Genomic DNA, 27,528 nt, shown 5'->3' on the forward strand with positions numbered 1-27,528 from the left:
CAACGTGTTGTGTCAAACGACAGGGCTACGCAGCAGAGATGGACAACCCCGCCATGGCCCATCTCATCCCCAGCACCCTCCACAGCAAAAAGGACATCCTGTTTGGCAACATGTCTGAAATCTACCACTTTCATAAGAGGTACTTATCTGCATTGTAATAGTTTGAGTCGTTCCGGTAAAACGTTGACCACATTTTTTTTGGTTTCCAGGACTTTCCTGAAAGAACTGGAAGCGTACACCGACTGCCCAGAGCTGGTGGGGCGCTGCTTTTTAGAACGGGTAAATAGATCTAATAATAATAATAATAATAATAATAATAATGTAGTATAAATGTGTCCAAAAAAATCAATGTCAAAAAAGATCTTTTTAATTCTAAAGGATTTATTAGACACTTTTATTTTGAAATCCTTGTTTAATTGAAGAAAAACTATGATAAAATCTTAACATTTTTGAGATTTTTGTTTAGTTTAGTTAAATAAAAGAATGGTTAAGTTTACTTATTTTAAAAAGGTTTCAGACTTTCTTTAGTATGTTTGGCGATGAAAAATGACAATAATTACAAATTTAAACCTATTTATTTTTTAAGTTAAGTTTTGTTTGTTGCTAATTTTAGCTGTTAGTGTAATTATTATGAATGTTTCACAAATCAAGTACTTTAAAAACGTTTAGATTAGAATATTTTCTTGGCATATGAAAAAAAAGATCGTTTTAACTTTATTAGACACTATTATTTTGAAATCCTTTTGTTAATTGAAGAAAAGCTTTGATCAAATCTTACACACATTCTTCCATATTTCGTTTCAGAAACTTTCTTTGCTGCTCTAACGGAAGAATCTGAACCTTTGCATTTTTAGCATTTTTGTTTTTTTGTTTTTGCAGTATTATGATGGAAAATATTAAAAATTAAAACACTAAAGAGCAAAAAGCTTTCAGACTTTCTTTAGTATATTTGGCGATGAAAAATTACAGTAATTACATTTTTAAACTATTAAAGTTTTTTTGTTTGTTACTAATTTTAGCTGTTAGTGTAATTAGATTTTTCTAGAATGATTTGGTTGAACCTGTTTTTCTGTCGCCAGACTATCTTTAAATTAATATAGCAAACAATTTTGAAGGACTGTGCTAAAAACACATTTAGCTTCTCAAGGCGGTATTAGCAGTCTTTATCTTTTATTTATTACATTTTCTTTAGCTAGTTTATCATTTAACATGAAGGTGTAATGAATATAGCTGATCTCGCATTGAATCGTTTGAAAAATGTCTGTCGTTTTATTTTGAAAGTGTTTCCTCAGCTTTTATAGCCTTCTTACCTGGTGAACATTCTACCTGCATTAACCTTTCTTGTGGCCGTTTTTTCTCTCTCGTGCAGATGAAGGATCTGCAGATCTACGAGGCTTACTGCCAGAACAAACCGCGCTCAGAGAGCTTGTGGAGACAGTGCTCCGACTGTGCCTTCTTCCAGGTAAGCCTCATCTTCACAGCTACAAACAGTAACAACGTCCTCCGTCGTAAACTCTCCATGATTTGGTTTGTGAACCAGGAGTGCCAGAAGAAGCTGGAACATAAACTCGGTCTGGACTCCTACCTCCTAAAACCTGTTCAGAGAATCACCAAGTACCAGCTGCTGCTGAAAGTAAGCGCTGTTCCTTTCCCTTCCTTCAAGTTTTATGTCTATCTGACAAATATTTACCCATTTTGGTCTGGACATAAGATCCCTTTTATGGATATGTGTTTAAATAAGGCGTTATCTCCTATTCTGGCCCTTTCCTGTTGCACGTTAGTTCATTTGCAGCAACAGATCAAAGCGGCGACTGAGGCTTTGGTTGGAACCTGTGGAGGGAAATATTTAAGGGCGGAGTTCTGTCCAAAGGTGTCTTGTTTCTGTCCCAACATGCTATGCAACCTTTGCAGGAGCTGTTGAAGTACAGTAAGGGCTGTGACGGCTCCAATGACCTGCAGGAGGCCCTGTCTTCCATCCTGGGGATCCTGAAGGCCGTCAACGACTCCATGCACCTCATCGCCATCACGGGATATGAGGTAGTGCTTCTATGATCCATGCAACACTTCATTTTTTACAGCCGTTGACTAGCGCAGGTACGCCACCTACAGTTGGAAGAGGCTTGGCGCAAAACGTTGAAGCGGTGCGACTTGCTGGCGTCCTTGCAATGGCGGATACGGATTATTATCGTATCAAGAGAGTAGGTTTGGTTTATCGTACTTGAAAAACAAACGCAGACATTGTTAGGCCGTCGCCGCCGAATCCAAACACCACTGCCCAATTCGAGTTTGGACAAAGTTCTACCTGGTTTAACTGGTAAAGGGCGTATTTTGTACGCAGAGCCTTTCACCATTGCTTAGAAACAGGAACTGGACAAGAGCGGCTGTGACGTCACCCATAGAAACCTCTGGCTCCAGCCAATTGAAGCCAATACGGGCGCCACCATTTGGAGCCAGTCGACAGTGATTGGTCCGAGTTGGTCTGAGTTTCTATGGCAACTACTGCCGCCAATTTAGCAGTAAGCTTGCTGGAAGTCCGCACCCTCCTTCTCACTGAAAGCGGGCTCAGGAGAATCTGTCAAACATTTTGAGGTGGGGGCCAGCGGGCACCACACGCTTTTCCTGAGGCATCTGATTGGTCGGTTTATAACTTGCACTAAAGGACATTTTAAACAAGGGTATCAGAGCAAGAAGGGTTATTGAATGGTACCGGTCATTTCTCTGTGGAAGGTCTACAGGATTTTGGCTCCTTGGAGCCACTTCCTGTTTGGAACGCCAGAGGGGAAGGGGCCACGATGTCCACTCTCTGTATACAGTCAATGGTTTACGCCGACCTTCCATTGAAAGTGGTGTCTTGAATGGGCGAGTCTGGTGTGAATGTAGCTGTACCGTGTCGATGTCTTCCCTCTCTTCAGGGTAACCTGTCAGAGCTGGGTCGCCTGCTGATGCAAGGCTCCTTCAGCGTCTGGACGGAACATAAGAAAGGCCATGCCAAGGTGAAGGACCTCGCCAGGTTCAAACCCATGCAGAGACACTTGTTTCTCCATCAGAAGGCTCTGTTGTTCTGCAAGAAGAGGGAGGAGAACGGCGAGGGCTACGAGAAGGCGCCGTCCTACAGCTTTAAACATTCCCTCAGCGTAAGCCCGCTTAGCGACGAGATGCCGTGGCTACGAGGTGACTGCTGTGGTTAAAGGTGTTTGCCGTGTTTTTTTTTTTTCCCAGATGAGCGCGGTGGGAATCACGGAGAACGCAAAGGGGGACAACAAAAAGTTTGAAATTTGGTGCAATTCCAGAGAGGAGGTTTTCATCGTCCAGGTGCGCTGTCGTTTTTGTTTCTTGTATCGGTAAAAGTACAAAAAAAACGTTTGGATTCCGAGCTCCGCCTTGTTCCTTCAAGGCCCCAACACCGGAGATCAAGACCTCCTGGGTGAATGAGATCCGTAAGGTGCTGACTCAGCAGCTGAAAGCCTGCAGAGGTAGGTTCTCCCCCTGTATTCCACTTTGACGTTGAGAACTTGACGGTCATTGGCTTTCTTTTAGACGCCAGGCAGCCGAAGAGCGCCGACTCCGTGTCACCGAGTACCACCACCACCAGCAGCAGCAGCAGCTCCATCTGCCTCAGGTCGGTCTCACGTGGAAGGTACCAAACCCTCACCGCAGTGACATCTGGGGTAAATGTTTGGTCTCTTCCAGCCCCTTCCGCAGCAGCGCACAGAGAAACCAGAAGAAACAGGAGGAGAAGAAGGCGGAGCCAAACCCGGCCTCTGACACCAACTCATGCTCCTCCCCGAAGCACAAAGGTGAACGCTTGAATCCGTGTCCTCCTCGGCTTGAGAGCCCAATGACGGTTTTTTTGTTCAGGGTGGGAGAAGCTCCGCCTCCTTTTCCTTAACGTGGTTATCTCTTCATCGCCGTCATCTCCTGCCCCCCCCCCCCCCTTTCCCCCCCTGCTTCCTGCTCCTCATTTCAAACCATTGCTTCCAGATGAAGCGGTGACCAGCCCGACCACAGACAGATCCTCTTTGGCTAAAAAGCGTTTCACTTTGCAGGGTTTCAGCAATCTCAAGAGTCCGAAAGGTAAACGTTAGCGGCAAACGCAGGTCGCAGTTGAGAATTTTTTTTATTTTTCATTCTTCTACAGTTTTTGGAAGAAATTATCCTTCTTTTATTAAACCCTTTAACGTTGTCTCCAGTGCGCTTTCGACTAGCGTAACTCTAGTGGTCGCCATTATGCAACAGTTCATGCTAGCATCACCTTCGGGGCAAAGGTGATGCAAAAGGCCGCTTTTCTCCACACCAGAGGCCGCCAATTCACGTTTGGCGGTCAAAGATTTACGGTTCGTCAAAAAACGTTTGTTATTTAGTTGTCGCCGGCGAGATCTGAAAACTCGTATTTTGGTGCCCCCTGGTGGTGCAAATGTGCTATTACATTAATGTCATGCTAATTTCGTTTCTTCGGTTCCTTTATTGTCAATTTAATTTGGGGGTTTTCAAGGAACTTTTGGATAAATCTCTCCTTTTTTGTTTCCTTCCTCATCCCCCTCCTCTTCCCTGTGTTGCTCAGCTCTGAGCCCTGAGCAAACCGCCAAACGCCACTCGGTCAAGAGTGACCCAACGCCGTTTGGGTTTAGAGGTACACTTTTGTCTCGTTTCTGGCGTCTCTCCATTCCAGAAGCCATCTTTTTCTTTTTTTTTTTTTTGCCATCCCGTCATCGTCATTGGAGTGTGGTGTGTTACTCCACACAGGCTGACTGCTTAGTGAGAAGAACGGAAAAAAAAGCTGACTGTCAGTCAGCAGGCGTGAGGCGGCCGACAGGCTGACACTGACTTGCTGGCCGTTTCTTCCTCTTTAGAGTCGACTCCACACATCACTCTGACCAGAGCCAAATGGATGAGTACCACTAATCTGTTACAGAGCAAGCGCCAAGGTACAGAGCCGAGGCTCGGGCCCTGTGGGTGTTTTCCTGTGGTGGAGTGTCCTAAAATATTCAATCACTTTGCTTCATCAATCCTTCAGTAAAGTGATAAAAACTTCCACCCTATTGTGGAGTTTAAGACCTTAAATCTTGGCCAAATGAGGAAAATCTTTCCTGCTGGTGGATATTCTGACTGCTGTGTGGTGAACAGAGAAACCCTCCAAAACAAACATTTGTTTCTTGATCTCTGTCCTTCGTTTGTTTCATTTGTGTGATTCGGTTTGGACCTTTCTTCCATCTTTTCTTTCGTTCTCACATCCTGTCGGTACGTCCGGTTAAGCTCAGAGGCGGATTGATGACTCGTTGGTCTTCCTTCCCGACAGGTTGGAGCAAGGCGTCTCTGTCTGCCGACGCCTCTGAGGAGAACGACGGCTACTCCAGCGGCGAGGACCCCATGAACTCCGACACCGAGGAGGATGCAGTAAAGAAGCTGGTGAGGATTCTTCCTAAAGAAGTTTTATTCAAAATGTTTGTAAAATTTGTGATTAAAATTACCTTGCAAACAACAGAAAACTTAAGATAAATAATCCTTTCTACTTATTTAAAATTAAAGTTGTTTATTAGACTATGGACCTAAGAACTGATAAGTTCCTTTTTCCATTTGATCAAATTCAAATTGAAATACAATCTGTACGATATAGGTTCAAAACAGCACTTACAATACAAACAAAAATATCATACTTTTTATGTACTTTTACTACAAATCAATTTTTTCCTGATTTTTGTATGTCAAATTAGATTTTTTGAAAACCCTGCATTAAGATTTATCTAATAAATTTATATTGATCTATAGCCAGAAGTGCTCGCTTTTTCAGAACTGGAGCAAAAACTGATATAATTTATTAATTTTTTTAATATGCAATTTTTCAAAGGTTACTTTAGAGTGGGATTTAATCATTATTCATTCATACATTTTTGGAGATTTGAACCCTGTTAAGACATGATGTTTAATGCAAATGAAATAAAAAGTACAGGATATTTCACAAATATATATAATTATAGTATTGCATTTCTATGTGGAGCCACTAAGGGGGACATAGAAAGAAAAAAAGATGGTGTAAATGCTGGAAAATGCAAAAAAACAAAAACAGAAACGAATTGCTAAATAAGTTAAATTGTAGATTTGGCGCCATCTTGTGGACCTTTAATGTAAAATCTGAATTTAACCCGAAATCTTTTACATTAAGATTTAATCATGAAACATTATGACATTCAGATGAATGCAAGGTCAGTAATTACGCTTAATATTCTTGTATTTAGGTATTTTAACAGATTCTGCAAAAATTAGCATAGACAGACAGACAGGATAAGACAGGACAAGACAGGACAAGACAAGACAAGACAAGATAGATGATTTTGTTATCTTTTGATAAAGTGGCTGTACAAATACCCATAATCCCCTTTGGGCCTATCTCTAGGCTCCAGGAAAGTACACAGTGGTAGCAGACTGCGAGAAGGCGGGTCCTCAGGAGCTGTCTGTCAAGAGTGGAGACGTGGTCCAGCTCATCAGGGAAGGAGAGGAGGGACAATGGTGAACGGCGTCTTTGAGTCAAAAACTATTTATAAACTTTTTGTCACTTCATTTCAACCTTACAGTGCAAATAGTTGTGTTTGTGGTTAGAAAATAGAAATAATGTGACATCTTTGAAAAGTTCAGAGTCACAGGTAAATCGTTTAGATATTCTAATTTACAAGATCTTCAACTGAAGCAAAGAAAAGATTATTCCACTGTAGAACAGAAAAAAAATTATTGTGACCTTTTCAGCAAAGCTGCAGGTCAGGAATTACGTCAAGCCTGTTTGGTGGTTTTGTTTGGAGGATAAAGTCTGCCCAACCCTTTTTTTGTTTTGCAGGTTTGTGAAAAACCTCCGCACTCAAAAGGAGGGCTGGGTGGCGGCGGCGAACCTCCTCAGCCTCATCTCGGAGTCCAAGAGCTCCCAGTCACTGAGCAGCTCAGGTACTGAGAGGAGAACCCTTCAAACTCTGTCCAAAATGACTTTAAGCATCAATAAAAGTGCATCACTTCAGACCTCAGCAAGCCAAAAGCTTACTGTTTCTTTTAGTTGACTTTTATTCATAAAACCTGGATCATTTTTGTATTTTGCTTACAAAAAATCTGTGTGATACAGTTGTAGGAGTTTAGATTTACATGCAGTTACAAAGACTGACCACTGAACTGACCTCAATGGAATGTGGCAGCAGAGAGCTGCAACGACGCACAGAAACGATTGCTTTTTTAGGAGGAAAGCGCTTTTAAAAAGACGTTTCAGGGGCTACCAATGACTTTGAATCATGTGATTTTTGTCCTGTAGATGGCAGCGTCTCTGGGAACCTGAGCACGTCTTCCAGCTGCAGCGAGACCTACACCAGCTTCTCTGACATCAAACCCTGATATCATCCTTTTTTTTATGTGTTTGTAGTTGGTGTCTTTTGGGTGGGGAGGGAGGGAGGGAGGGAGGGGGGGTATCTATCTAGCTCCTGCTCAGGGGCAGAACAGGAGGCAAATGAAAGACACAAATGGAAAAACCCATGACTTACTATGCATGTCATTGGACACTCAGAATTTTGTTGTGAGGTCAGCCTCTCCAAAAACCAAAAAAATGTCATTTTGAATCCGCACATTGTGGCAAAACTCTGTGTTTTTTCATCTAGTTATGAGTGTTCTGTGCCATACTGCAGTTATGTAGCATCAAAAAAAACAAAACAAAAAAAGAGCATCTGGTGCAGTTGAGGGGGTTTGATCGCAGGGCGGCGACAGATTCTTGTGAGACGGCCTTCGGCATCAGACACGGTTCGTGAAAAGTAGCAAGCCGGGGTGTGATGGCGATTTAAAACAAAACAAAACGGTTCGGTGATGTGTTAAAGGACAAAAACCCGCCGTGCTCAAACGCTGGCAGCTCAGACAACTTTTCAAACCTCTTTGTTATCGCCTCTGACCTCCTTTTACCTCTCAGGAATCCCAGGCCGGCAGGTGTGCCCGCATACCTGCGCGTGCATTCCCCCTTCTTGCCCGTCCACTCCCTCTGCTCCCCAGCCCCACTCAGGCATGCAACGCGCGTGCTCACCTGCAAATAAAACATTTTCGTACAGCGAGCAGTGAGGGCATCCCTGACACAGGACGCCCTTTCTTTAAAGCCACTTTTATAAACTCTGCTGTGTTTGCAGGGCGTGCTTTGCAAAAAATAAACAGCCCTGAAACCAACCCCACCTGTTTATTACTCAGCCTGGGCTACACCTGTCAGCAAGACTCCACCAGCTCGATGTCAAAGTGTTCGTGTTCGGCCTCACGTGTTGATAATTGTGCACCACACTGTTTTCCATATTGTTGACAAGTTTTTGCAAAGTCTTGGTGGTGGCATGATCTTCACAGTCACGTTTTTACACCTTTTTTTTTTAAATCGAACTCTCTTGAAATTCCTTGAAAGTGTATTTCCTGCCCTGCTTGGAAAGCCTACATGGGGCACTAAACTCGTCAGCGTTGGACTGTCACAATAAAGCTTACTCATTCATTTGTACTTTTGATCCTGTGGCTGAAGAGATAAGGGTTATATTTTTTAGTTTATGCAGCACATTGCAGCAAGCACTATCTTTATTTTCCTATAATATATATATATATATATATATATGTGTAAATCTACTGATTGTCGAAAATGATGCTATGAGACACAGCTGTACATTTGTAAATATGTAAGTCTGACTTGTATGTAAAAGTAAAGCTGCTTTAATAAAGTCTGAAATAGTTTCCTTTATGAGATGTCTCCTGCTCTTTTTTTTTTACATTTCATTCAACATATTTTACATTAAAAAATGTTAAAAGATGATGTGCTTTTAAATCAGATTGATGACTTCCATTCTGGATGCAGTAAAGGCTGCATGAGCTGGCACGGGGTGCGTCCGAATAGGAAAATGACACAACCTCTGCTCCTTTTTCCGGCTCATTCCAAGCGGTAACCAATTAAAACGCCTGCATTAGTTCGCTTGGAAGTTAATTTGTCAAACTTCCATTAATACTATTTATCGCTATAGCGCATTAAGAACGAGAAAACACAAGAGGAGGATGTTTAAGGTAGAAGATGCGAACGGAACCCGGACGAAGCTGTAAAGCTACTGACGTCGAGTCGCTAGGCACGAGCGTGAAAGCTACCGGAAGTGGCACATTTTTCTTACAAACACCAAATGTTTAATTATATGTTAAGGAGAAGTACTTTATATAAATTTATTCTAAAAAATCAAGTCAAATGTACGCTTTGAATTGAGGGTATTTATTGTGAATTGATCTAAAACATTGGCCGTCGTGCTTTTATCTGACAACGACGCTAGCGTCTTATTGTGAAAGTCCAAAAGCGGAAACGGTTTTGCTTGAGTGCGTTAAATTGACTCGAGACTTGCGAGCGACCAGATGGAATTCTGCACTGGCTTAATAAAGGATTCCACTCAGTTAAAATTGCTCAGCGTACGTTTGAGCTGATTTAGCTGCTCAACATCTGAAACGTAGACTTCTACCGGGGAGGCCAGGCCGCGCTGCGAGGCGGGGGAGACATTTAAAGACACCGTCTGACTGTGTGAGTCTCACTCCTCCAAGCTAACGCTGTCGATGTTCACCGACCTTATGATCATATTTCTGCCCTTGACGTTCCTCGTAACTTTGCTCGTGGCTGACGTGCTTAAATTGGTGTTTTTTGTTGGTAACCCGCATTTCACGAACCTCAGTTTTTTTCTCCTGCTGTTGTTTCCCCTCGCGGCGCTGTTTCGCTGGGGGGAAATCTGTCAAACGAAAAGGGAGTTTGCTTTGGCCGGAGGCGAGAGGGGTGTAGCCTTGTAAATCACATTGTCTGGGACACTTCACGCGGCCTTTTGCGCTCGTTACTTCGCTCTCGAGCTACCGGCGCGTGCCACTTTATGCTTGTCGTTCACGAGGGTCTGCACCGTGTGGCGGAACATATACACCGAGTGTGTTTTTGCGTTTTGTATTTAGACAGCTCGTGTCGGGCCAGCCTGAGGGAGAACTATTGCGTTTCCGGTGCGAAGTTTCAAAATAAGACTACGTGATGTCGATGTTATCAAGTAATTATTATGTAATTACCAGGCAGAATGCAGAAAAATCGCCCAATCAAAGCCTAAAAACGCGACATTTAGTTATCAAAACGTAAAATGACTTAGATTTTAGCAAGTTATATATATATATTATACAGATACATGTACACACACTGTCCTTTTTTGGGGGATAAAAGTTAAGCATTTAAATATATTCTAAAAACTGTTTCAGAACATTTAACAGGTCAAAATACAGAAAATAATTACTAAACTAATTCTCTCTCTTTTTTAAACTATTTAACATTGCATGTATTCATAATATACTTTCAGTTTTATTTATGCTGTTCTTGTCTTTAATTTTAAAAATGGTGTTAATGAAATAAATACCAATTAGAAACCTATTTTTCCCAGTCAGACAATAATCAACATCAAAATAATAGCACTCAAGCATAAAGTAATTATCAGATTATTGATTGAAGTTGAAAACACTAACAAATGAAAAAACTCCTCATGTTCTGGGGCAACAGTAAAAAAATAACGTCACTTTTACTGTTGACAAAAATGAAATGAAGATGCACTAATAATTTTGTACTACAATCATTCTAAAAAATCCAAACTTATTTTAAAACTATGTAATCAAAGAAAACAGAAAAAAGAGGAAAACAAGTAAAGGAGAAGTTACTTTATAGCTTATATTGGTGTAAATAAAAAACACTAATAGTGTGATTTTATTTTGAAAGTGAATCTGCATGGCTCCCTGGCTTCCTGTTTTACCTCAATTAGCCTTTAAATATAAGATAACCTTAATAAGATGCAGTGGACTGTCATGCCTTTAAATGACCTTCTGCTCCAGAATATTATAAAATAAATTGATTTTAATTTTCAATACAAGTTTGAAAAGATTGATTTCAAAAGCTATCAAAGCAATCAGGTTTCAGATTCATTTATTATAAAATATTCAACTTTTGCACACAAAATGTGCAATACTTTGTAATTTTTGTTTTGTTAAAAAGTTCACAGGAAATAGACATGTATTAAATTTGACTGCTCATGTTTATTTTAGTGCTCCCTTCTGTCATTTTAATTTATTAAAAGTCAAATACTTTAGTACTTTTGTGTGTTTTTTGGATTAACTTGGCATTGTTACTTTCGTTTTAAAAGTTTGGATTTAGGGGCAATATAGAACCTTAAAAAACACACCAAAATAATCCAAGTATATAGAATTTAGTCAGTTTTAGGCTTTCTAGGTCTTAAAGATGTGTTTTTGGAGTGAATTAAATGAACTTTTTGGACCTTTTTGTTGATGAATTACTAACATTATGTCAGAGGGGAAGAACCTCAACTAAATATTAACCAGAACATTTTATTCCAGTGATAAATTCAATCTAAAATAAAAATATTAAGCCATTTTTATTCTTTATTTTGGCTTTTTTTTAAACTAAAGTGTCTCAAAGGTTTTTTTTTTTTCTGTTCTGGATCCAGATTGGCTCCACTTGTTTACATTTTGTGCGTTTAGCTGCTCAGGTTCTTGTATTGAGAACACATAAAACACATGTCACCGTTGAGCGGTTCCCTAAATAGCCACTTTCTGCCCAAACAAAAGTCTGAACGCTGCAGGGATGTGTTCAGGAAAAACTCGGCTCTGTCAGGTGCAGAACTTGTGATTCTAATTTGGGTTGTTTTCTTCTTCTTGCTGCTCGTGAATCCGCCGTCTGATTAGTCTGTCATCAAACTTCCTCCGTGTGAAAGTTTGTCTTTGTTCAGACGAATCCTCACGTTCTCCTCAACCCACACCAGCGTCCGGTCTGAGGGGGAAGCGTCCAGCCGACGACAAGAGTTCAAGCTTGGAGGAAGAGGGGAGCCGGGGTAAAGAGGGAGGGCTTTTTTTTTTTTAAACATTCCCAGATGAGGAAGAGGATTAGCAGTCACAAGTTCTTCGGCTGTTCCTGACCTGGATTTCTGCAGAAACAGCTTTTTTTTAACTGGTAAAAATCACGTCAGGAAAAGAGCATTGTGGGTTTTCGGCGCCCCCCCTAAAAATCAAACTTTTATTTTGCTTTATGGATGCTCATTGAACTACAGAGTGCATGGAACATGCGAGTTAATGCACACGCTGCATAAACAGGTCTGCAGCTTCCAGGGCAAAATACAACCTAAAGCCATTTGGATGCAGCTAAATCTGGGATTCAGACAGTTTGGTGACGGACTATACAGTGAAGAAAGGAGCTGAAGGAAGCCGCAAAGATCAGACGATCATATCACATCCATGCCGACTCCAGGAAAGCCATGCTTGCCTGGAGATGACGGGTGGAATGTGTCTGCAACGTGTCATCTTCACACTTGACTTCTTTAGCGGACTTTTGTGGAGTTGGGGGGCTGAGCTGATGGACAAAAAGACGGGTGGAGGGCCGCGACGAATCCTCCAACCTTCTTCTGAAAAACCTTTTTACCCAGAAAAACATTTTGCTTTTGTCCGAGTCAGTCGGGATTTGGTTCTCAGAACAAATGAGTTCATTTCAGGGGGTTTAAAGTCAACGCTAAACAGCAACAGAACCCAATTTTCAGTATTTATGTTAAATGTAACGTTTTAATAAGATATTCATCTTAAAGTCTCCCTCTGACCATCTTTCAAAGCATTTTTCAGTGTTCTTTAAATTACGATGATGCTGTTTTTAAACAAAAATCAAAAAACCCATGTGGTTTTCTTGAACATAGTTTCTGCAGAGCGGCAGCAGTTCTAACGTTGTGGGTACGAAGCATCCCCGTTCACACGCTCCCCAGCTAGCTTACAGCCCCTCGAACCCCAACCTAACCTTGGCGGTGCAACAAAAATAGCAGCTTATATTGGAGCCGTCCAGTTCTGAACCAGATTCCAGCTCAGATGAGGAAAACAAAGACGTTTAACGGATCTATTTGTCTGCGAGAATCAGAATGGAGCGGAGCAGGAAGCCGGTGGCTCGCGCAGCGTATTTTCTACGTCACAGAGAGGATTTTTTCTTTCCGTCTGGTCCTGATTCACATTGATTTAAAGGAAGAAATAAGCAGAAATGCCATTTTAATCTTAATTTTCTTTATATTTGTCCGCCACGATGAACATTAAAAACACCAAAAACACACCATGATTTTTATCAGCATGGCCACGATAAATGTCATTTTCCGTCTTAAAAAGTACCAAGAAATGTTAAATTTGCTGAGCAATTGCCCCAAATAACAAAGTCAAGATAGAGTTATTGTTATTAAAGTTATTGCTGCTAAAGAGGCAGCATTGAGGCTGAATTTAAAACAGAAATAAGTGGAGCCAAAACAGCCGACCATGTGACCATTAGGTGACAAAACAGGTAAATTAGCTCCTCCTTCAGCTCTGTGTAAGAAGAGCTAACTTTTTGTTGTCGTTTTTAGACTTGTTTTCTATGACGGAGTTATAGGGTCACTGGAAAATAAAAGTAAAATTACGAAATGTAAAGTAGTAATTTTATTTAAATTTATTATTTTTTATTTTATTTTTTCTCATAAATGTATGAGATTTTAAGTAGTAAATTTACGTGTAAAAAACTCGTAAATTTGTGATATTTAAAGTATTCAATTTACAACTTTAAATCTTGTAAATTTATGAGTTTTTTTCTTGTTAATGAGTTTTTAAGATGTAAATTCACAAGAAAAAAACTAGTAAATTTACAGGAAGAAAATTCACAACTTAAATTACGAGAATAAAGTTGTAAATTTACGTCTTAAAATCTCACATTTACGAGAAAAAAACTCGTAAGTCGTAATTTAAAAAACATATTTGCTTCAAAACTGGCCCTTAAAACTACATAATTTTTTTTAAAGACAATTGGGAATTAATTTTTATTTATTCTGTTTTTGGCATTGCACTTAAATGTGGGCGTGGCCTGTTGATTAGCAGGTGATTTTAAAGTCTTTTTTGCATCGTACAACAGCTGTTTGGCTTTTATTCTGAAAGGCAGGAGGTTTGATAAACGCAGATTAAAGTGAGCTTAGTGTGAAGCGAAGCCTCATCTGTCCCTAATGCGCTGTTGTGTGTCCGATCACTGCGCTGTTGTGTGTCTGATCACTGCGCTGTCGTGTGTTCGATCACTGCGCTGTCGTGTGTCCGATCACTGCGCTGTCGTGTGTTCGATCACTGCGCTGTCGTGTGTTCGATCACTGCGCTGTTGTGTGTCCGATCACTGCGCTGTTGTGTGTCCGATCACTGCGCTGTTGTGTGTCCGATCACTGCGCTGTTGTGTGTCTGATCACTGCGCTGTTGTGTGTCTGATCACTGCGCTGTCGTGTGTCCGATCACTGCGCTGTCGTGTGTTCGATCACTGCGCTGTTGTGTGTCCGATCACTGCGCTGTTGTGTGTCCGATCACTGCGCTGTTGTGTGTTCGATCACTGCGCTGTCGTGTGTTCGATCACTGCGCTGTCGTGTGTCTGATCACTGCGCTGTTGTGTGTCCGATCACTGCGCTGTTGTGTGTCTGATCACTGCGCTGTTGTGTGTCTGATCACTGCGCTGTCGTGTGTTCGATCACTGCGCTGTCGTGTGTTCGATCACTGCGCTGTCGTGTGTTGGATCACTGCGCTGTCGTGTGTTCGATCACTGCGCTGTCGTGTGTTCGATCACTGCGCTGTCGTGTGTCCGATCACTGCGCTGTCGTGTGTCCGATCACTGCGCTGTTGTGTGTCCGATCACTGCGCTGTTGTGTGTCCGATCACTGCGCTGTTGTGTGTCTGATCACTGCGCTGTCGTGTGTTCGATCACTGCGCTGTCGTGTGTTCGATCACTGCGCTGTTGTGTGTCCGATCACTGCGCTGTTGTGTGTCCGATCACTGCGCTGTTGTGTGTTCGATCACTGCGCTGTCGTGTGTTCGATCACTGCGCTGTTGTGTGTCTGATCACTGCGCTGTTGTGTGTCCGATCACTGCGCTGTTGTGTGTCTGATCACTGCGCTGTTGTGTGTCTGATCACTGCGCTGTCGTGTGTTCGATCACTGCGCTGTCGTGTGTTCGATCACTGCGCTGTCGTGTGTTGGATCACTGCGCTGTCGTGTGTTCGATCACTGCGCTGTCGTGTGTTCGATCACTGCGCTGTCGTGTGTTCGATCACTGCGCTGTTGTGTGTCGGATCACTGCGCTGTCGTGTGTTGGATCACTGCGCTGTTGTGTGTCCGATCACTGCGTCGTTGTGTGTCCGATCACTGCGCTGTTGTGTGTCTGATCACTGCGCTGTCGTGTGTTCGATCACTGCGCTGTCGTGTGTTCGATCACTGCGCTGTCGTGTGTTCGATCACTGCGCTGTCGTGTGTTCGATCACTGCGCTGTCGTGTGTTCGATCACTGCGCTGTCGTGTGTTGGATCACTGCGCTGTTGTGTGTCCGATCACTGCGCTGTCGTGTGTCCGATCACTGCGCTGTTGTGTGTCTGATCACTGCGTTGTCGTGTGTTTGATCACTGCGCTGTTGTGTGTCCGATCACTGCGCTGTTGTGTGTTTGATCACTGCGCTGTTGTGTGTCCGATCACTGCGTTGTCGTGTGTCCGATCACTGCGCTGTTGTGTGTCTGATCACTGCGTTGTCGTGTGTCCGATCACTGCGCTGTTGTGTGTTTGATCACTGCGCTGTTGTGTGTCTGATCACTGCGTTGTCGTGTGTCCGATCACTGCGCTGTTGTGTGTCCGATCACTGCGCTGTTGTGTGTTTGATCACTGCGCTGTTGTGTGTCCTCCAGGTTCCCGAGCTGCTCGTGTGCGACTTCGTCATGCCACTGTTTGGCAAATCCCACAAGAGTCCCACGGACATCGTCAGGACCTTGAAGGAGAACCTGGCCATTGTGGTCAAACACGACAAGAAGACAGAAAAGGTGGGCGGGGTCTTCCTCCTTTTCTGGGTCTCGGGAGTCCAGGGGCCCAAAGGTGACAGGTCTCTGTGAAAGCAGAGCTTGAAACGGCCGGCTGTCCCCGTCGACTCCTGACACTTCACTGTGGTTTCTCACATCTCGAGAAAAGAAAAATAAGACGGATTTTCTTTGTTCCGCAGGCATCTGATGAGGTTTCCAAGTGCTTGGTGTCCATGAAGGAGATCCTGTACGGGAGCAGCGATAAGGAGCCACACACGGAGACTGTGGCCCAGCTGGCGCAGGAGCTGTACAACAGCGGCCTGCTGATATCCCTGGTGCAAAACCTTCAAGTGATAGACTTTGAGGTGAGGGGAAACCCCAGACGGATCTGGATCGTGGGCTTTTGAGAGCTCTGGGTTTTCATGCTCCACCCTCCTGACTGCAGGGGAAGAAGGACGTGTGCCAGATCTTCAACAACATCCTGAGGAGGCAGATCGGGACGAGGAGCCCCACCGTGGAATACTTCTGCTCCCACCAGGAGGTCCTCTTCATCCTCCTGAAGGGGTGAGGCGAACGCCATTCACAGGGCGGGGAACCTCTACGGCGGCGTGCAGCAACCGCCGTCTCTGTGCGCCTCTTGCAGGTACGAGACTCCGCAGATCGCGCTGAACTGCGGGATCATGTTGAGGGAGTGCATCCGCCACGAGCCGCTGGCCAAGATCGTCCTTCACTCCGAGCACTTCCACAGCTTCTTCAACTACGTGGAGATGTCCACATTCGACATCGCCTCCGACGCCTTCGCCACCTTTAAGGTAACGGCCCAGAGCTGCAGAGTCACAGCGCGACCAGACTGAATTTTCTCGCTTTTAACGGCGTCTGCGTGGGCCGTGTCTGTCCCGTCTTCCTCTGGCAGGATCTTCTGACGAGACACAAGGTGCTTGTGGCTGAATTCCTGGAGCAGAACTACGACACGGTGAGCCTGACGCCTTTAAGCCCCTCCCCCCTTCCAGGGACAAGTTGTCCAACATCTGTGGATCAGGAGTCAGTCAAGTCTCAAAGAAAGAGGAGCTGTGTCGGATAGAGACGCTGCGCTACGAGTTACATTGGTAAAGCCGGACGCCATATTGGAAAGGGTAAAATGCCTGTGAACTGCTCAAACCGAGCAGCTAGTAACGAAAACATGTTGAGGAGATGATCCGCGTGCGTCTGCTCTTGGAATAGTCCACGTTTTGGCGGATCTTGCAGCGATGATGGCGATGTCAACACCAACGATGCCTAGCAGCAGTATTTCCATGTTTTTACGCAGGACCACATACCTTTTTTTGGAGGAGGACCTTAGGATTTGTATTTAAGCAGATTACTGAGCGGAGGAACAGAAACTAACCAGGGTTCCCCTCAGTAGCGGCGAGCGAAGAGCCCCAACGCCAAATCCCCGTCCGGCGGGTGGATGACGCACAGAAGACTGCCCGCTCCGTGTCGTGCGGGTGTCTAAGTTCGCCAGGTGCATCTTTTTCTCCCTGCGGCGGTGCAGCGGCCCCTCCCACGTGGACCTTGGCGTGCCGGGGGCCGCGAGCTGAAGTGCTTACTGCGTCCGCTCTCCCGTCAGCAGGAGAGACGGGGCGACTGTCCACTGACGCTTTTGGCCCGGAGAGGCCCATGTACAATGGGCTCAAGGGTTCTGCGGCGATTTCGGCTGACCTGACCCGACCCAAACACAAACAGAGGAGTCTGACAGTTTGTGTAAATCTTAGTATGTGTAGGGTGGTGCAGTGGTTAGCGCTCTTGCCTCACAGCAAGAAGGCCCCTGGTTCAATTCCCAGCTTTGGGACGTGAAGCAGAACATCAATGGAGGACCTCTCTGCGTTTGCATGTTCTCCTCGTGCATGCTCTCCCAGGTTTTCTCCGGCTTCCTCCCACCGTCCAAAAACATGCTCCATAGGTCAATTGTCCATAGGTGTGAGTGTGCATGGGTGTGTGATATGTGTGACCCTGCGACAGACTGGCGACCTGTCCAGGGCGCCCCCTGCCTTCGCCCACAAGTGGCCGGGATAGGCTCCAGCAGCCCCGTGACCCCGAAAGGGACAAACGGTTCGGAAGACGAATGAAAAAAACTAAGTATGCGTGTAGATTTGAATAAAACCACAACCAAGCATCCGGAAAGCATTGCGTTTTATTTATCATTTTTTATTTATGTATTTATTTTATATTTTAATTTATTTTTACAATTGTTTATTTATTGTTATTTTTAAATTACTTTATTTTATTTATCTATTTACAATATTTTACATTTATTTAAAAAATATACATTTTATTGTTTTTTTTCCTATATGATGTATTTATTTGTAGAAACATTTGAAACGGTGTCCATCTGTTGCCCTTTGTACAAAAAACAATAATTCAACAGCCTGGGTCGTATTTTTGTGACGATCAAAGATTCTTCTTTCCTTTTTTAAAATCGGACCCAAATGAAGCTCTTTATGGTCATTTTACGGTGTCGGCTAAGCTGTGCGTCATTGTTTACCGCCCTTTCCGATATGGCGTCTCTCTTGGCGTGCATTGGACTATGGTAACAGGCTGGCGTGGCGTCTCTAGCCTATGTAACTCATTGGTTTCAGCAAATGGAAGGTTTTGAGGAAGTGCAGGAAGATTCTTCCAGCTTTTGAGCGAACCTAATGTCTTAAGTTAGATCTGCATTGATGTAAAATCTGCTTTCCAGGTGTTTGCGGACTACGAGAAGCTGCTGCACTCCGAGAACTACGTCACCAAGCGGCAGTCTCTGAAGGTTTGCTCTCTCCTCCGTGGATCAAAAGCCGCTGAAGGCCCTTCTTCATCTAACGGGCTGGACTCTTCCGTCCTCAGCTTCTGGGCGAGCTGCTCCTGGACAGACATAACTTCACGGTGATGACGCGCTACATCAGCAAGCCGGAGAATCTGAAGCTGATGATGAATCTGCTCCGAGACAAAAGCGCCAACATCCAGTTTGAGGCGTTCCACGTCTTCAAGGTGAGGGTTCAAGTCACATGTTCACACGAACACAGCGCTCCCTGGAGGAGGGTAAGAACTCGCCTCCACGTGTTGCGGTTTCGGACACAATACACCTACAGGAGTGATGCATTATGGGTCGATTTAATCTTAATTGACTATTTAAAATAACTGGAGTCAGGTCAGTTCACCAGGTAGCCACTAGGTGGCGTAACAAGCATCACGTCTCTTCGCTTAACTATAGTTAGCCTTTTCCTTACTGGGATTAAATCTGATAAAACGTCATTATTTCAAATTCCAGACTAACATCGTTCAGACAGAGTTTGACAAACTTCTGTTGATTGTAATCCCAGTCGACAAATGACTGTAAAAACCAGAATCAGCTCTGCCGTTGGCAGGAAATGACATCACTAATGGCCATAGGCTCCGGGATGGTAACTCAAGGCCCGCAGTCATTCATGAATGTTTTCCAACATACCCTGTTGGCATGTTCTAATTGACTAAGACCATGTCTTTATCCAAGACCAATCTGGATCCTAAATCTAGAAATCTGGATAATAAAGTATAAATTTGGATCTTAAGTCTATAAATCTGTTTTCTAAATAAAACCTTTCAAGACCTACATCTTAAAATCTGGATTTTAAATAATAAATCTGGATCCCATATCTTTAAATCTGGATCATAAAGGAGAAATTTGGATCTGAAGTCTATAAATCTATATTCTAAATAAAAACATTCTAGATCCCACATCTATAAATCTGGATTCTAATTTTGGTTTCCCAAGACTAATTCTGGATCCTAAATCTACAAATATGTATTTCAAATCTAAAATTCTGGATCTCACATCTTTGAATCTGGATTCTAAATCTATAAATCTGCATTAAATTGAAACTACACATGAAAATGAATCCAGATTTATCAAGTTGTTTTTATTCTGTTTTTATCCATCCAAGCGTGTTTATTTGTGTCGTAAGGTTGGACCGTTTTACCTGAGTGTGAAGAAAGGATTAATTCACCTGTTACATTTACTGGTTACCAATTATTTTCGTTTTGAGACCAGCTTCAAACAGGAAGTCAATGGTTGTTTCTGCTGGAGAAAATCGGATCTTTTCTTGTGATCTTTCCTTAGTTAAAGCAGATCTCAGTCGTTTTTCTTCGTCTTTCTTTTCTCTGGTTGAGTTCCAGATGAAATCTGCTCCAGAAAGTTTGCAAAAATACGTAGAAGGAAAGAATATTTTACACGAAACCCTTAAAAACATGCAAATGCTATAGCATTTCAGTCCATACCAGGACGTTTTAGATGAATGTTCTCACTGTGACTCATGCAGAAGTGTTTTTTTGTCGTTGTTTTTACATAAAAACTCCAATCTTTGCCTTTTAAATCTGCTGTTCTGACCTCGTCTGTTCCGCCTCCAGGTGTTCGTGGCGAACCCCAACAAGACGCAGCCCATCGTCGACATCCTGCTGAAGAACCAGACCAAACTCATCGACTTCTTGAGTAACTTCCAGAAGGACCGCTCGGATGATGACCAGTTTAACGACGAGAAGACCTACCTAATCAAACAGATCAGGGATCTGAAGAAGCCCGCCTCCTAGAGCGGCGTCCGCCCGCCCACTTTTTCGACCAATAGGAGACCTAACATCTTGTTAACAGCGATGGGTGTTCTATTCCAGAGACGTTTTTCTTTTGTCGCAGCAGGAGTAGTTCTTAATCAGCGAGCTTTTCGGAAAAACCTTTTTTACTCTTTAGTTTCAGAACCAGCAGCGAGAAAGCCAACTTTAACCAACCGACGCATTAGTAATGCCAGGCCTCAGATCCAAGTTTTCTCTGCAGGTTCTCCGCCTGAAGGTGGAAAGCTAACCATCTAATCGTGCCATCTGAACCACTCGACTCCCTGTCAGCCAGAAAACCGAGAACCGCTTTGACCTGTGACCAAAAACGAAGCTAAATATTGTGAATTTTTGTTGTTTTTTTCTTTTTGAAGAATGATTTAAATGAAGTCTTCTGTCCTAGTATGAGCGTCAAACCATCACCCACTTCTCTTCTAATAGCACTTTCTGTATGATTAAGCCAACAGGAAACCATGAAAAAAAAAGCTGATCAGTTTACGTCCCGCTTTGATTTTTGTTTTTTAATCTAAATTTCTCGCCTTGTACAGTTTGCGCTTCGTCGGAAGGAAGGAAGGAAGGAGACGTTTGTGTTTCCGCTCGCCGTATCAGGTGCTCTCTGATCTGAAGGAAGCAGTTGGAAATTCAGACGTGCCTTTGTTGTTGTTGTTTTTTTTTTGGGGGTGTTTTCGTATCTTTCTAAGGGGAGCTTAATTAAGAGGTGGGTGAAAAATATCCTCTGGACGGAACGAATCTGCTTTGATTAAGCTGTGAACCTCAGTAGATTGGAGCTTCAGGCCGAAGAAGAGCTTGGAAAATCCAAAAAGAAGTTTGTTTTTCTTCCCCTCTAGAAATACAGAAAATAAAAATAAAAAACACATTTCAGTTGATGCATTTCTTTTGTTTATTATTCAAATAATATTAAATTTTTTCTTTAAGCACCAACATGATTTAGATGCTTTTTATTTTGGGATCTGAAGTTGAAATGAAATGAAAGAAGAAAAAAGAGGAAAATCCAGTTGTGTGTTCACAAAAAAAAATAATTAAAAAACAAGAAAACTAAATAAACAACAGCATGTAAACCTGTGATTGGAATTGTGTGTCAACTTTTCTTTTTTTTTTTTTTTTTAGCAGCAGCTAATCTGAAATAAAAAGGATCATTTTTCACACGTTTCCAGGCGAAGGTGCGATTTTATTTCCCCCACAGTCTGAAAGCAGCCGGCTAGTTTCCACAGCCTTTCTATTGTACCACATTCACTACCAATAAAAGGATGTGGGTGCAGTTTTTGGGGTTTTATCCTAAAAGACAGAAACACTTTGTTGTTCCGAAGCAACAATAAAATGGGCTTAAAAAAAGAATAAAATAAAATCAATATTTTAGTGCACACAAATAAATCTGGCGGTAAAACACAAAAAAAACACAATTCTTCTACTGAAGAGCCAAAAACAAAAGTTTTCGGCTCGGTAAAGCGCCGTGTGTACATCATTTAAATGTCATTCAAGTTTTAAACGTGCCACAAACCTTCTCCTCCTACAGCCACCTCCCTCAGTTCAAAAGAGGACACAGGTGTCAAATCTGTGCCGAAAAACGGAAATCTTTGTCGGCGCCACCTACTGTTATAAGCGCTCAGCAGCCAGAGGGGGCGCCGCTGGGCCTTTGGGTGCACAGCTTCTTGTTTCTGTTGGTTTCCGGCTCCGGCTGTCGGTCGTGTTTCCCGAGGTAACCGTCTGCGGGACGGGAAAGAATGACGCATTCTTAAAAAAAAAAAGACACCCTTTTTTCCTCAAAGGATCTGAATTTTACAAGGTTTTTATGGAAGAAACTTACTGACGAGGTGAGAAGAAGCCGCCGGAGAATCCGAAGGGTTCCTCTGCCACTGAGAAAACACGCAGAGCGTCGCACTCTGGAACGGTTTGTCAATAAAGATGCGACTCACAGGGATGCGACTCACGATGAACTTGCTGATGTCCGTCAGGCTGCTGAACCTCAGGTAGGAGATGTCGCCCTTGTCTTTGTCTCGGTCCTGGTCGGAGGTGTAGATGTGCGTGATCCCGGCGCCTCTGATCAGAGGGACGCACTCGTCACACGGACATTTGGTCACAAACAGCATGGTGGGTTCCTCTGCTCGGATGTCACGCGTCCTGAAAGAACCGGGCGGGGCGGGGTCTTAAGAAAAAAAGGGCGCGGCTAGCCTCTGGACGCCCCCGAGGGTCACTGACCTGAAGGTGAGGGCGTTCTGCTCGGCGTGGATCATGTATCTGTACTTTCGTCTCTGACGATCCTCCTGCTTGGTGTCCATTTGGGGGTACTCCGCGTACTTGGAGCCGGCCGGGTAAGCGTTGTACCCGCAACCCACCAGGGACAGACGGCCCGTTCCACCAAAACCAACCTGGAGGCCGAGAGCAGATCCAAACGTGATCCTCCTCCAGCGTTTTCAAAGTTCATCAGAGGGTTGGATTTTGGAGCACTAGCTCCTCCCACTGGTGACGCTGTCCCACAGCAGAAACATCAATGCTTGTATTTGATTTTTCTTCAGACGTAGAGCCACACAGACTAGATAAATTGCAGTGTCAGAGATCTTACCCGCTTTCCTTTTGCCCAAATAACTGCCCCCACGCCCACTTTAGGGTCCTCTGGGAAAAGAAAAGAGGCAAAAGGTGAGAAATACTGACGCATTTATAGAGGTTTAAAATGTTAACACACATTTCTTTCAAATGACTTTGTAGTCAATTGGTTTGAAAAAAAAAACACGACAGAGAATTAGGGCCAAAGGGAAAAACAAAAATCCGATCTTTTGTTCGTGTTTGAAACCTAATCGGAAATAAAGTTTCACGAAACGCTCGACATCTTTCATCTTCAAGTGCGGCTCCAATAACCAACTTTGGTGAATTTTCTCATTCATTTATTACTCTTTTCTCAAAAATATAAGACTTTTTCTCGTAAATGTATGTCTTTTTCCCAAAAATGAACTTGTGTTTAGAAAGTAACGTTGTGAATTTAAAATATTTAAAGTAATACATTTACGACGTTAAAACATGTAAAAATTTGCAGAAAAAGTCATAAATTTAGCCTAGAACTTTTAAATTAACAAATATACAAAGTAATTCTCGTAATGTGACTGTTACGACATTTTCTCATAAATTTCTATTTTTCTTGTAAATTCACGTGTTTTAAAGTCACGACTTTTCTACATTTAGTCATAGGTTTACTACTTTAAAACACATAAATTCAGGAGAAAAACTGTCATAACTTCAACTTTTAAAGTTGTAAATGTACGACTTTAATCTCATAATTTCACAGTCACGTTTCTCTCTCTCGAAAATGTGTGATTTTAAAGTTGTAGTTAAAAAAAAAATCTTTTTTTGTAAACTGGTCCTAAAAGTTTTTTCGTAAAAATCTGATACTTCTTTTTAAAATATTTCAAATGATTCTACTTAAACAGGCCCTTCCTCTGATTCTAAAGAAACTTTGATATTTTCAGCTGAATTTTATTGTCTCGATCAATCGGTTACAGAGGGCGGGGCTTATGTTTTAGCCAATCACAAAGCTAACTCCACCTCATATTCTTTGACAGTTTTTTTAAATGCATTTCTTTTGATACAATTATAAAATGATTATCTTAAAACATAATATGATTAAAATCTAACTGGATCATTGCAATCTCAGCGAGCCTTCTGTTTTGGGTAATTGATGGTTTTCTTCTCCTAAAACGGTTGCATTCTCTCGGCCTGAACTCCAGCGCCGTACCCGTCCTGTAGGCCAGCAGCCTGGCTTGGATGATGCAGTGGCGTGCCACCTCCTGGGCTACTTCCTCCTGAGGCCCCCATGAGGTCCAGGACTGTTCTCTGAAAAGGCCAGAGGTGTTACCATAGAAACCCAGACCCTCGGGGGTTCTTGAGGTGGGAGCGCCTCCGACCTGTGGAAGCCGTGGCGGTGCCGTGGGACCCCGGCAGCCACGGCGGCCAGAACCTCCACCAGCTCTCTCATGTCGTGCCTCAGGTTGCAGAAGTACGGCTCCGCGCAGAAGTTCTCCAAGCCCATTTGGGTCAGGATCTCCTTGTGCTGCTGGGACGTGCAAACGAGGAACCTTCTGGAAAAAGCCCTCAGGTATCTGACGCGTTCTCTGAATAAGAAAAAGAGCAGAACCGTGGTGAGAAGCGTCTTTCTGCAGGCGTTCTTGCGAGTTTGGGAGGAAGCGGCACCTGTTGAAGCCGTCTCCCGCCGCCGCGTCGTCCTCGTTCTGCCTCTCCCTGAAGTCGCAGTCTCTGGACGTCTCGTTGACAAACTGCAGCAGGTCGGGGGTCAGCGGCTGCAGCAGCACGCAGACGTGAGGCCGGCTGTTGGACTTCAGCTTCTCCGTTGCCACGGCGTCCAGCAGCGCGGCCTCCTCCCTGACGGAGCCGGGCGGCGAGGACTCCAGCATGCTGATTTCAGGGTCTCCAGGCCAGAAGGAGATCTGACTGACTCCAGCTGAAGAGGAGAGAAGCTTCTCAGCTGAAACTTTGGAAATGTAGTGGATTTGGGTCGGAAAAAAGGAGGATTAAATCTCATTTTAAAGTCTTTAAATACTCAAATAATTATCCGGTCTTTCCTTTCAGTGACGTTTCGTCGTAAATTTAAAGGAACAGTTTTGCTTCAGAAATAAAAAAATTACAACTTTTCATCTATCAATCATGTTATAGTGACCCTTTTTATCAAATGATAGATCGTTTTCTTTCCGTTTAATGTTAATAATATTTTTATCAAACGTCTGAAGCTTCTGTTTGAACCTTTCACATCATAATAAGACGTCATCAATGTTTGCCTCACTTTGAGATCATTTAAAAAAAAGAACAACCCTGATATATATCCAACAACAAGTGTTATTGTTAGCCACTAATCGATAAAGTTTTGAGGATTTTGGGTTTTGCAAATTATTGGAATCAGCAGAGAAAAAACTAAACATCAACAAAGGGATGGAATCAAATCTCACCAGGTCATTCTTTGTGGAATTTTACGACCGCGTTGACAGTGAACGCATCATGAAAGTTGCGTGCAGTTCTGAGATCTCAGACTTGATGCTTACAGAGCTTTAAAAGTAGCAGCGATGCTCTTTCAAAATAAGAGCCTTGAATCTGCATTGGTAAATCGCTGGCTGGCTTTCCTCACCGTTGATGATCATCTTCAGACAGGTGGCGCACGGTCTCCTGGAGAAGTACAGCTGACTTTCGGCGAGACGGACGCCGTGCTGGAGAACGGCGGCTTGTCCTGCGTGCAGCTCGGGACCGGAACAGTGGAGGCCCACCACTTTGCCTTCTCGCACCACCACCAGGCCCATCCCACGGATCTGGAGCAGAGCAGACGCCGCGACTCAAGCAGTCATTCGGGATCTGCAAAAGCCCTGGCGTCCCTTTCCCAAACTGACCTGACGACTGTCCTCTTCCTCCTCCTCTTCCTCCTCCTCCTTCTCCTCGGGCGGATCACGAGGAAACATCTCCATCCACAGACTCAGCAAAGTAAACAGGTTTACTTTGGACAACCTGGGGCCGTGACCTGAGCAAGGATACAAATCCAACACTACATGAGAGCACGCCAAACACCTGCCTCTGAAGTTTTACCTGGGATTCTTCTTAATGAAAAAAAAAAAATAGTTTGGAACATCTGAGCAACAGTGTTGGATGAAGGAAAAAAAAACTTCAAAATAAAAGTCCTCCCCTGGAGCAGATGTTGCTCCAGAACCTTTTGGGTTTTCTGGATCATTCTATTGTCACAAACATCTGGACTCGTCTGTCCATAACAGACATTTTGAAGCTGAAGTTCATGCGAAACGTGTCGCGGTTCCTTTCTGCATGACAGAGCGTTTGCTAGTTCTGCAGATGAGATTGCAGATTGTCAGAAGAACGGTTGAATAGCCTTGCTCCTGACGCACAGAGATTTCTTCATTTAAAGAGGAAGAAAAAGAGATGTCCTGAACAACTGTTTAGGATCAGTTAGCCTAAAAAAAATCCATTAATTTGAAGGTTTTAAATACTATATTTTAGAGAGTTTAATAGAAGGAAGAGCTGCAGTATATTCCAAATGTATGTAACAAACCTGATATCAAAATAAGCTTTTCAATCTAATAACAAAAAACTTTATTTCCTTTTTTCTTAACCCAGAGTTCCACTGATTTCCAATTCAAAGCTGTGGGCAGTAAGTGTATAAATAAAATAATCATAAAATAAATAAAGTGTGGAATTTATTAACTGAGACCATATATTTCTGTTCTTTATATTTTTTTTTTCCTATTTAATAAAAACGTTAATAAAAAAATTGCACAAACCCCTAATAAATGATAGTAAATAAATAACAGAAACGCGTCGCTTCGTCACACAGGAGCAGATTCGACACATTTCCAATGTCGCGCTTCTCCATCTGGCTCACCTCGTATCCTGCAGTCGGTCTGGGAGCTTCCATCTTTCATGTCCCGACACGGGCCGGACCGGCTCGGTTCGTTTCGGTTCTGTTTCTCGCCACCTTCCATTCAGCCCCGGAGCTAACGTAATGACAGATATTCCAGCGGTCACGCACAGAAAACTGAGACGGACAGACTGTTGGGACAGGAAATGTTGACGAATCGAACTATGAGCAGTTTATCCGTCTGGGCCGTGTTCCGGTAGTCATTCAAAATAAAAGCGTTCGTTTAAAAATAAAAGCTCAATGGCGCACATTTTAGGCTAAGAAACAATGAAAAATCCACATTTTACTTTATAAATAACGATTTAAAATAAACTAGAAAACAAAACAAGATTTCTTTTAGTACAAATTGCTGATTAGATCGCTTTATTTTTTAAAAGACTATATTAGTTCCGGGTTTCTCGCGGTCCTTTGACAATTTGGCGATTATTTCCGTAAATTCTCTCTGACGTTGTTAAAAGGGCGGGGCCTCGTCTTGAACTTGAATCAAATAAGAGAAAATTTCGTATAGAATCTTTAAGAGGTTACAAATGACACCCACGTGGTTTGAATATTTTTTATTTCTTAATATTAGCAGCATTTTTTTTGAAATTTCAAAGAAAAAGTCGGGAAACGGAAAAACCCAACAAATTTCACAGCCTGTTTTAAAATAATCCAAA

General features: G+C 43.1%; 3 protein-coding genes across 9 annotated transcripts in view; 2 read left to right on the plus strand and 1 right to left on the minus strand.

Moving 5' to 3' along the window:
* The window catches only part of LOC101165288 (guanine nucleotide exchange factor DBS), a 62,978-nt gene extending 54,256 nt beyond the window's left edge, over positions 1 to 8,722 (plus strand). For 4 of the 6 annotated variants that reach the window (XM_023966166.1, XM_023966165.1, XM_023966164.1 and 1 more), the window contains 16 exons: positions 24 to 139; positions 210 to 279; positions 1,370 to 1,462; positions 1,541 to 1,633; positions 1,912 to 2,037; positions 2,913 to 3,134; positions 3,220 to 3,312; positions 3,395 to 3,473; positions 3,538 to 3,619; positions 3,691 to 3,797; positions 3,982 to 4,074; positions 4,562 to 4,630; positions 5,297 to 5,406; positions 6,392 to 6,504; positions 6,827 to 6,930; positions 7,286 to 8,722. In XM_023966166.1, the coding sequence (XP_023821934.1) occupies positions 24 to 139; positions 210 to 279; positions 1,370 to 1,462; positions 1,541 to 1,633; positions 1,912 to 2,037; positions 2,913 to 3,134; positions 3,220 to 3,312; positions 3,395 to 3,473; positions 3,538 to 3,619; positions 3,691 to 3,797; positions 3,982 to 4,074; positions 4,562 to 4,630; positions 5,297 to 5,406; positions 6,392 to 6,504; positions 6,827 to 6,930; positions 7,286 to 7,365 (1,650 nt within the window). In that variant the 3' untranslated portion in view covers positions 7,366 to 8,722. Of the gene's footprint in view, positions 1 to 23; positions 140 to 209; positions 280 to 1,369; positions 1,463 to 1,540; positions 1,634 to 1,911; positions 2,038 to 2,912; positions 3,135 to 3,219; positions 3,313 to 3,394; positions 3,474 to 3,537; positions 3,620 to 3,690; positions 3,798 to 3,981; positions 4,075 to 4,561; positions 4,631 to 4,850; positions 4,926 to 5,296; positions 5,407 to 6,391; positions 6,505 to 6,826; positions 6,931 to 7,285 lie in introns of all 6 variants that reach the window. The other 2 variants (XM_023966169.1, XM_023966171.1) reach the window with 2 other exon arrangements.
* A 608-nt stretch (positions 8,723 to 9,330) lies between these two features.
* Positions 9,331 to 21,429, plus strand: LOC101156310 (calcium-binding protein 39-like). Its single transcript, XM_004066610.4, has 9 exons — positions 9,331 to 9,535; positions 15,736 to 15,867; positions 16,044 to 16,208; positions 16,289 to 16,407; positions 16,487 to 16,655; positions 16,757 to 16,816; positions 18,560 to 18,625; positions 18,703 to 18,846; positions 20,242 to 21,429. The coding sequence occupies exons 2-9, from the start codon at positions 15,766 to 15,768 to the stop codon at positions 20,419 to 20,421; spliced, it is 1,005 nt and encodes a 334-aa protein (XP_004066658.1). The 5' UTR covers positions 9,331 to 9,535; positions 15,736 to 15,765; the 3' UTR covers positions 20,422 to 21,429.
* Positions 21,314 to 27,232, minus strand: cdadc1 (cytidine and dCMP deaminase domain containing 1). Of its 2 annotated transcripts, XM_020709191.2 has the most exons (12): positions 26,837 to 27,232; positions 25,839 to 25,966; positions 25,583 to 25,760; positions 24,637 to 24,904; positions 24,351 to 24,557; positions 24,182 to 24,279; positions 23,018 to 23,067; positions 22,654 to 22,823; positions 22,386 to 22,575; positions 22,262 to 22,310; positions 22,049 to 22,161; positions 21,314 to 21,732 (listed from the first exon to the last, which is right to left on the minus strand). In XM_020709191.2, the coding sequence occupies exons 1-11, from the start codon at positions 26,934 to 26,936 to the stop codon at positions 22,061 to 22,063; spliced, it is 1,539 nt and encodes a 512-aa protein (XP_020564850.1). In that variant the 5' UTR covers positions 26,937 to 27,232; the 3' UTR covers positions 21,314 to 21,732; positions 22,049 to 22,060. The 2 variants fall into 2 exon arrangements, with proteins under 2 accessions (XP_020564850.1, XP_023821980.1); XM_023966212.1 differs by having other exon boundaries at positions 21,314 to 22,161; positions 26,837 to 27,229.
* Between the last annotated feature and the right edge of the window lie 296 nt (positions 27,233 to 27,528).

The sequence above is a fragment of the Oryzias latipes genome, chromosome 2, assembly GCF_002234675.1.
Source record: "Oryzias latipes chromosome 2, ASM223467v1".
In the NCBI taxonomy this organism is placed as follows: domain Eukaryota; kingdom Metazoa; phylum Chordata; class Actinopteri; order Beloniformes; family Adrianichthyidae; genus Oryzias; species Oryzias latipes.